The sequence below is a fragment of the Sardina pilchardus genome, chromosome 15 (assembly GCF_963854185.1).
Source record: "Sardina pilchardus chromosome 15, fSarPil1.1, whole genome shotgun sequence".
In the NCBI taxonomy this organism is placed as follows: Eukaryota; Metazoa; Chordata; class Actinopteri; order Clupeiformes; family Clupeidae; genus Sardina; species Sardina pilchardus.
In genome coordinates this window covers 26281904-26291903 of record NC_085008.1, presented here as the reverse complement: position 1 = coordinate 26291903, position 10000 = coordinate 26281904, and the positions used below count along the sequence as shown (strand labels likewise).

The window sequence follows — 10000 nt, the reverse complement described above, 5'->3', positions numbered from 1 at the left end:
CACACACACACACACACACACACACACACACACACACAAAGCACACAAAGCACAATGTTTTTAATGTGAACTATGACAATGGGCATATGTGTATTAGGGTGGTCCTTATTTAACATTTTCGAAAAATGTTAGTGGCTTAACCTCTTAAACTGTTCCTTTTAACTTCAGAATTAGAAATATGCAAAAAGTTTGACAAAAAAATATATATTAAGAGGTAGCTCAATCATGTGGAAGATTGCCTATAAGCTATGCAGCCTTATTGACATATGTAAGTAATATTAAAAGTTGCTGCAAATTAACTACATTTTATTGAAATCAGAGCAACATTGACATCACAACAATGACAACAATCTCAAAAAAAGTCTGATGTTTTCAACAGTCGCCTATTTCTGATTGTAGCAGAGAAAGACTGAGGTAGCCTAAGTCTCTTTGAGATTTAGATGATGGTGAAGAAATGATCCAAGTTCCATTCTAATAGATGGCGGTTTTAATCCAAATAATTCTGGTATGTTAGAACCAATCAAATAAGCTTCACTTCTTCAATTCTTCAATGATTTTTGCTCTTGGTACACAACACAGCTGCAAGCTGCTGCCTTTGCTCGCCTTTTCCTCATGCAGTTTAAGTTAATATTTTCTTAGATCCCGTGAGGGAAATTCAGTGTTTGCATTTATCCCAAGCTATGAATTAGTGAAACATACACAGACTACTAACCACTAACCAGGAACAGTGAGCTGTCTGCTCGGGGAGCAGTGAGGAGTTAGATGGCTTGCTCAAAGCTATTTCAGCCATGGATGTGTACATGGGAGAGCAGTTCAACCACTCCCCCACTCACATTTGTCGGGATTCGGCAACCCTTCAGTTACAAGCTCAAAGTCCTAACGTAGGCCATGGCTGCCCCACACATACTTGGGCACATATTTGTGGCACATGTTTGGGGTTCCGTGGATACAATTGTTTGAATGTTTTAATGAAGACCAAAAAAGTGCTCTAAACCCACAATAACCAGATGATCATCAATAGAAATATGTAATGATTCCACCAGGAAAGGTAAAACTGCTAAACCAGGTCATGGATGGATGGGTTAATTTAGATTTAGTTTCTACAATAAGTTTACTGAGATATGTATCTAAAATGCATATTTAGGAATATATGGTGCATTAGATGCTTTTATGGAAATGTATTTTTAATTTCATCAGCCATTTGCAATACCAATTCAAATTATCTGTTTTTATGACAATCATCAAAATCTCAAGAGTTTAAAGGGATATTCCGCCATTTTTGGAAATACGCTCATTTTCCACCTTCCCTCGAGCAAAACAATCGATATTTACCTTGTTCCCGTTCATCCAGCCATTCTGTGACTCTGGCGATACAACTTTTAGCTTCAGCCTAGCATAGATCATTGAATCGGATTAGACCATTAGCTTCTCGCCTGCTAGCTTCATGTTTAAAAGTGACTAAGATTTCTGGTAATTTTCCCATTTAAAACGTGTCTCCTCTCAAGTTAGAAAGTGCAATAAGACCAACTGAAAATGAAACCTGGCGTTTTTCTCTGAATTGACATGGAACTACACTCTCATCTGGCGTAATAATCAAGGCAACTTGCAGCTACTGGCACTACTACTGCTTGTTGTCTATGGGGACTATTTTCAGATGCTGCGTAAGATATCACTGCGCCTGTGGTACGTTTGCAAGTTGCCTTGATTATTACGCCAGATGAGAGTGTAGTTCCATGTCATATCAGCCTAGAAAAACGCCAGGTTTCATTTTCAGTTGGTCTTATTGCACTTTCTAACTTGAGAGGAGACATGTTTTAAATGGGAAAATTACCAGAAATCTTCTAAAAATTACCAGAAGTCACTTTTAAACATGAAGCTAGCAGGCGAGAAGCTAATGGTCTAATCCGATTCAATGATCTATGCTAGGCTGAAGCTAAAAGTTGTATCGCCAGACTCACAGAATGGCTGGATGAACGGGAACAAGGTAAATATCGATTGTTTTGCTCGAGGGGAGGTGGAAAATGAGCGTATTTCCAAAAATGGCGGAATATCCCTTTAAAGCTATTGAGCTACCAGTAATTATTATGCTACTGCCTCTGTATTTTCTCATATAAAGGAACAATTTGAAGTGTAAAGTGCATGACAGTTGAAGACTTAAAACAAGGACCATCCTAATGTGTATGACCAAAACATTTGCAGTACAGTACGGTACAGCAGCCTGGGTAAACCCAGACAAACCTGTTTGCAAATCTGAACTTGCTTTGCAGGTCTGTCTTGAATGGAACCCACGGACATCTGCTTTTGTTGCCTCCACAGGTGTAATTAGTAGTGATGTTTAACAGAAGATCCTTCATTACTATCTAAGACTAAGTCATTCCACGTCAGCTCAACACGCATTTGCGTCACAAAAAGTTCTGAAAAAAAATACCACGTGTAACTATGTTACCCAGGAGACACTCTGTAAAATGTTTTTGTGCTAAGATTCCCACGAGGCGTTAGGGTGCTCCAAAATGTTGAGATCCAAAAGTATTTTTCAAACTTGTGAGGTCTGCTGTTCAGTCCCTGATGGAAGTTATTTTCTCTTCATTGCTTTTTCTGAGAGTGTTTCTGCTGATCTCAATAAGGGGGGAAAATCAAGAGCCTATGTTGAATAAACATATGTCTTCTGTAAGCCTAAACAGAGCACAGCCAAGAACTCCAATACAATTTTGATCAACTTTGAGGGACTGCTATGACCATACAGGATCATCCAGACCACTTGTGGTGATTTTACTGATCAGGTGATTTTACTATTCCTATTTATGCAAATCCTCCTACAAATTCTAGTTCTTGAGCAATGAGCTTGTGAGCTTTGACAAAAAAAAAAGCCTGTAAAACTGGCTGTAACTTGGAAAGTATTGATCTTAGCACAAAAACATTTTACAGAGTGTCTCCTTGGTAACATCACATTTGTTTCATATTTTTTGAGACGCAAGTACGTTACCCAATTGTTTTAGAAGTACAGCATCAATATCTTTGTTGTATACGAAGATTCTAAATGCAGTTATTTACTCAGTTCCAAAGAAAATACACATTCCTGCCTGGGTTTTTGGTGAATCGGGAACAGATGTTACTGGACTTTCCAGACTAACCTGCAAAGCAAATTCAACTTTGCTAAAAGGTTCGTCTGTCTGGGTTTACCCGGACTAATAGGGGTCACTGTGGCCAGAGAGCTGGAGTGGCAGTGGACACCGGTGCTCTGAGACCAAGGGCCTGTTTACACGACAACGTTTTTTTCAAAAACTGTGGGTTTTTTTTCATTAGTTAGGCCTTTCGTTCTGGTCTTTTGGAGGCTGAAAACGATGGTTTTTGAAAACTGCTTCCAAGTACGAGAACACTGAGCTGGTGTGGGGGAAGGAGGGTGGGCAACAGAACAGTAACATGGAACACTGACCATCATAAGGAACAGCTCAGCTTGGCTCAGTGACATGTGACCTTACAGACAGAGCCAGCGAAAAATACATCTACCGTATTTTCCGCACTATAAGGCGCACTGTCAATGAATGGTCTATTTTCAAACTTTTTTCATATGTAAAGCGCACCGGACTATAAGGCGCATTAAGCGAAACAAAACCGATAAGTCAGTCAGTCAAACTCTATCAAACACTTTCACAACAATAACATTTTGACAGAGCGCCGTGTATCACACAAAATCAATTCGAGGTCCTGAATTATTCCATATATAAGGCGCTCTGGATTATAAGGCGCACTGTCTTTTTTTGAGAAAATGAAAGGCTTTTAAGTGCGCCTTATAGTCCGGAAAATACGGTACTCTTCATGTTCTGTATGTGTATCTATCACAGATACTAGTGCAAAAGAACAGTGTGTGTCCTGACTAATATGTGTCACTGTGGGCAGAGAGCTTAAGTGGCAGAGGACACCGGTGCTCTGAGACCAAGGGCCTGTTTACACAACAACGTTTTTTTAAAAAACTTTCGTTTACATGACGACGCCGTTTTGGAGGCTGAAAACGATGGTTTTTGAAAACTGCTTCCAAGCATGAGAACACTGAGCTGGTGTGGGGGAAGGAGGGTGGGCAACAGAACAGTAACACGGAACACTGACCATCATAAGGAACAGCTCAGCTTGGCTCAGTGACATGTGACCTTACAGACAGAGCCAGCGAAAAATACATCTACTCTTCATGTTCTGTATATGTATCTATCACAGATGCTAGTGCAAAAGAACAGTGTGTATCCTGTTAAAGGGACACTTCACCGATTAGCATTAAGCTTTGTATCTTCAGGAAACCAGTCATGTTTTTGAATGGTCGTGCATCATTCCCTCAGTTTGCCTTGAGATGGGAGAAATACGGATTTCAATGCTGGACTTCCTGCTTTCAATGATGTAAAAATCATCATTTTACATCATTGAAAGCAGGAAGTCCTATTCATGGGTTTCATTGAAATCCATATTTCTCCCATCTCAAGGCAAACTGAGAGAATGATGCATGACCATTCAAAAACATGACTGGTTTTCTAAAGATACAAAGCTTAATGCTAATCGGTGAAGTGTCCCTTTAATGTTGGTTTGTACGAGATATATCTGGTGCCACGTTGGCCAATCTGGTCTGGTCAGACTAGAGCAGATGGCGAGGAGTCCAGACTGTGCAGTACGCATGGGCAGAAGATATATAGGAGCTGTGCAGTACACATGGGCAGAAGATATATAGGAGCTGTGCAGTACACATGGGCAGAAGATATATAGGAGCTGTGCAGTACACAAGGGCAGAAGATATATAGGAGCTGTGCAGTACACATGGGCAGAAGATATAGCTGTGCAGTACACATGGGCAGAAGATATATAGGAGCTGTGCAGTACACATGGGCAGAAGATATATAGGAGCTGTGCAGTACACAAGGGCAGAAGATATATAGGAGCTGTGCAGTACACATGGGCAGAAGATATAGCTGTGCAGTACACATGGGCAGAAGATATATAGGAGCTGTGCAGTACACATGGGCAGAAGATATATAGGAGCTGTGCAGTACACATGGGCAGAAGATAGGAGCCACACACCTGCGTCATCTGGAGTCTTCTTTTTCTTCTGTGACTTGAGGTTCTTCAGCAGGAACGTCTCATCGTCCTTTTTTGCTTTGAACTAAGGAAAGTATGAGAAACCAGGTAGAGAGACACAGTTAGATGGAGGAAATAGGTGGTGATTTAGGGAGCTTAGCTGCAAAAGGTGCAAGTTATTCTGAGAGTTACAACAACTATATGCTGTCTGTTTGAGATTCTGTGTTGTGGCTTGCATTTCTTTGTAACTGGGCAAAGGCTTATGTCTGTCGGCGTGTCTGTGTTTGTAGTAAACACACATTGTGCACACATACACAAGACCTTTGCTTACGCACATCTCTGTGAGAGTAACAGAATATATTTAAAACTGTTCTTTCACCTCCATGCCCTATCATACCTTACGTGCTTTGGAATGCCTTTTGACACCAAACTAATCAATCGTAAGTTTGTTCTTGTGATCTTGTCTCCATTTGTAAGGACCTTGTGTCCTATGATCTACACGATATCCCAAGAGCCTTACTCTGGTAATGAAAGAATTATTTGATTTGTTTAATGAAATCACAGAAGCTACCACAACATGGAATATATCCCATTGGGTTCTTCAGGCCACTTCCCTCACTACACAATCTAAATCAACTCTTCTATTTCATTCAAGGATGCCATTCAAAGGATTTGTAAATGTTTTTTTATGACAAGGACTCACACAGACACACAGACACACACACACACACACACACACACACACATACACACACGCACACACACACACACATGCTCTCCTTCTCTTTGAGTGTTGACAGCCTATAAAGTCAGCTGTTCAACCGCATGTAGTGACTAAGTGCCACTAAACCAGAAAGCAAACATACACACTCATACTCTCTCACACACACGCACAGACTAATACACATCTAAATGCCGAAACACACCTACACAGAATGTGTTCATGTTCATAGTGAGATTTCACTTTGTTGTACTACCATCTTCAAGTAATTTGTAAAACATTTATTTCCAAATGTGAACCTGCACTCCAAATGTGGATATCAGATCAAGGCAGTAAAGTAACCAGCCAAATGTCAGGATAAAGCCAAACAGATGTTTACAAAAAATAGTTATTGCATTAGTTGCATGAATCAATTTAGCACTGATTTTTCTCAAGATAAGGACATTAAGTAATACGATTATGTATTGAACTGAAGGCGTTGGAGTTAAGATAAATCCAATATCAATGGAGAAATAAACATCAAATATAATGTGCTCTGTCCAAGACAGGAAGATTTTCTTAACCCCTTGTAAACATCATAAAACAGCGCGTGTCAGCAACGGTTTTGACAGCTGAAACAGCTGAAAGCTTGTGACTGATGTGTGTGTGTCTGTGTGTCCCCATGCCAATGTCACATATAGAGCAAACTGGAATGGAAGCATCTAGAACACCGAATATCACCTATTGCATTTCTATGGATTCGCTGAGCAAACAAAACCGCACTATCAGACCAAACCCAACTTCAGTGGGAGACTCGTCATTCGTCATTCTAATTCTCTCTCTCACATGGATAGACAGAGAGAGAGAGCGACAGAGAGAGAGAGAGAGAGAGAGAGCAAAAGAAAGTTGCACTTAGAGCTTGTAATCTTAGAGCCATCGGAGCAGGGCATTGTGGGTAATTGCGTATGGCAGAGTGACTGATCACTTCATTTCCCCTCCACCTCAGTGTCACTCATCTGTCACTCCAAGTGAAGGGAAGATTGAACTTCTAAATAGCTATTTCTATTTCTAATGTGTGTGTGTGTGTGTGTGTATGAGTTTGCGCGTGAGAGTGTGTGTGTGTGTGTGTGTGTTTGTATGAGTTTTCGCATGAGAGTGTGTGTGTGTGTGTGTGTGTGTGTGTGGGTGGGTGCGTGTTTATGTGTGATATGTGTCTTCGTATGTATGGTATGTGGTGATAGCCCATTTTAACCTATATCAACTAACCCTTTTTCAATCCCAAAGTTATTAAACAGAGTTTATGACCACATAGCAGCGATGCCAATCACCAATTACTCCACAGAGCATATAAATACGATGGTGAATAACAGTTGGACTGACATAACACACACACACACACACACACACACACACACACACACACATACACACACACACCGACACATACACACACACACAGACATACACACACATTAACTAGGTCCGAGGTGGCAGCTTGACTTAATGAGTTGGGTAAACGACCGTCACCAGAGCTCGGAGAGTGAAAGGCGATTCCAAGTTGCAGCAGCACATTCCGGGGGGCGGGGTAGGAGAGAGAGTCAGGGGGCGCGGGGGGGGGGGGGGGGGGGGCAATCTTGTCCTTAGCGTAGGAACACACGTGCTCCAAAAGGAGGAACCGTGTTCTGAAATAGAGACTGCTGGAGGAGCTGGGGGCCAGAGAGGCCATATCAGCCCCAACCTCTCATGTGTTCACACACTCAGCGTCAGAAGCCACAGCTTCTAAAGCGCTTGCAACCTCATTCACCTGGGGGATACCATCTCGCAGCTGTTCATTGTCAAGTCCGATTGATCATGGAGGCCTTAAGTGTCTGTATGGGTGGCCAAAAATAATGTTGACTTGGCTGACAGTACACAAAATATTTTTTTATTAGCTATAATTGCTCAGGTTACTTTGACATTAACGTTCTACTTGCTGCTCAAAGAGATGTCACTCATAGCCTATCATTTATCAGCGGTTGGAGGGGGCTGCAGAGGTCATTTCGATCTCAAGAGACCAGGACGCTGAGCTGGACATTGAGTCTTGGCACTCCCTGGCAGGTCTAAATACAGTTCACTCATGCATCTTACTGTAGACACATACATAAAACAGCTCCAGACAGAGACACATTCTAATATCTACAGGTTTGTGCAAGAATGCAGTAAAACCAGCAAGGCAGAATCATCACTTCTGCGGGGAATACAACAGTCAAAGTTGAATGCTGTCAAATCGGATCTAGATCTTCATGTACTGTAGGCCATTTACTTGACTATTTAATTAATTGTCTGAAAGAGCTTGATATTCTGATTTGTCTGAAGGTGTTTGATATTCCGTTTGGGAATTGATGATATATGGCATTCAATATGCTTGGGTAGCACAAATATAAAAATGTTACATAATTCAAACAATGTAAGAGGTTAATAATCTTCAAATTGCTTAGACAAAGTTGAATTGTTTTTCACCAATAATGCAGCTTGTGCATAACCTAAAAGTGACTTATACGACTTACAAGACTTATTCATGTTAACATAAAGTTACTATTTCTGTGTTCAAGGCTGTGGTATCTTACCTTCTACCAACGTGATAACTGCACATCATTTTCTATTTGTAAACTCTGGATTATATTTCTGCTAATGACGTCCAGAGCACACTCTGATCCACAGGTGCCCAGACTCCTCTATGCACACCAGGAACGACATCTTTAAAGATAACTATAACTATAACTATAACTATAACTATAACTAACGAATTCCATCAGGATTCCAATATTCCCCATACTGTACATCCGTGACACCACACCTAAAGCCTCCATACATAGTTGTGTTACTCTCATCCTCCAATACTTCCACAGCCTCATTGGTGCCAAGAGGACACCAGCACATGCATGTTAATAGACACACACAGAGGAGGGCACCTGTAAGCACACCTTTATAAGCACACACACACACACACACACACACACACACACACACACACACACACACAGAGGGAGAGAGAGAGAGAGAGAGAGAGAGAGAGAGAGAGAGACAGACAGACAGACACAGTCAGACAGACATACAAATAAGAACAATATTACATCATTATTATTATTAATACTAATATTATTATTATTATGATCAACAATAATCATCATCATCATCATCATCATCATCATCATCATCATCATAAGGGTAATAGACAAACAGACAGACAGGAAAAGATATGCAGAGAAGTAGGCCAATGTCTGGGCATTGGGTCATATTAGTGGATGAGCTAAAGAGAGACAGGGAGAGAGATAAGCGACAAGCCGAGATAAGCACAGAGATGAAGTGAGACTGTATGGTAGAGAGACAACCAGGCAAGGGAGGGCAGATAAGCACAGAGATGAAGTGAGACTGTATGGTAGAGAGACAACCAGGCAAGGGAGTGCAGACACAAAGATGAAGTGAGACCGTATGGTAGAGAGACAGCCAGGCAAGGGAGTGCAGAGACAAAAAGGTAAGACAAGAGAGATGGGTTTGTATTAAGAAAGGCAGACAGACAGGTGGGTATGTATATAGACAGACAGACAGATGGGTATGTACAGTATTAAAAGAACATTTTCCCCAGGGTTAGTTAAGTCAATACATACCCCATTCAAGCGGCCAGTTCCAATAGTGACATTTTCCTATTTACATGCTGTGATTTGTGAGACACAATACTTTTGTAAGCATAATACAGACTTGGTGCTATGTGCACATTCAGGTGAAGCATGGCTGCTTGGGCAGAGTTGCAGGCAGCACCTGAAAAGCTCCGGTGTTACTTCATCAAGCCCCAAGGAACAGTGCTTTGCAAATCACTCCGCCCAAGTAGCAGTGCTTGACCCGAATGTGAACATAGAATATACGTTTAATAAGCTAAAATCCCTAAATGTTGTGTTGCTTTAAGAAAGTTGAGAAAAGACATGTGGGTATGTTTACAGGCAGACAGGTGAATACGTATGCAAAAAGGCAGGTAGATGGGTATGTATGCAGATAGACAGACAAGTGGGTATGTATGCAGATAGACAGACAGGTGGGTAGTGGGTTTGTATGCAGATAGGCAGGTGGGTATGTGTGCAGACAGACAGACAGGTAGGTATATATACAGACAGACAGGTGGTAGGACATGGAGACAATCTGGTTGGCCTGCTGGCATGCTGGCATGCAAGCAAACATGTAAAGGATGAGAAAGAATGAAATAAGCACACA

The 10000-nt window shown here is 41.3% G+C and overlaps 1 protein-coding gene across 1 annotated transcript in view; it reads right to left on the bottom strand.

The window, feature by feature from the left end:
- LOC134101614 (myosin light chain kinase 3-like) overlaps nt 1-10000 on the bottom strand; it is a 30891-nt gene that overhangs the window by 8289 nt on the left and 12602 nt on the right. Inside the window, exon 7 of the mRNA XM_062555321.1 lies at nt 5059-5140. Coding sequence (XP_062411305.1) covers nt 5059-5140 — 82 coding nt within the window. The remainder of the gene's footprint in view (nt 1-5058; nt 5141-10000) is intronic.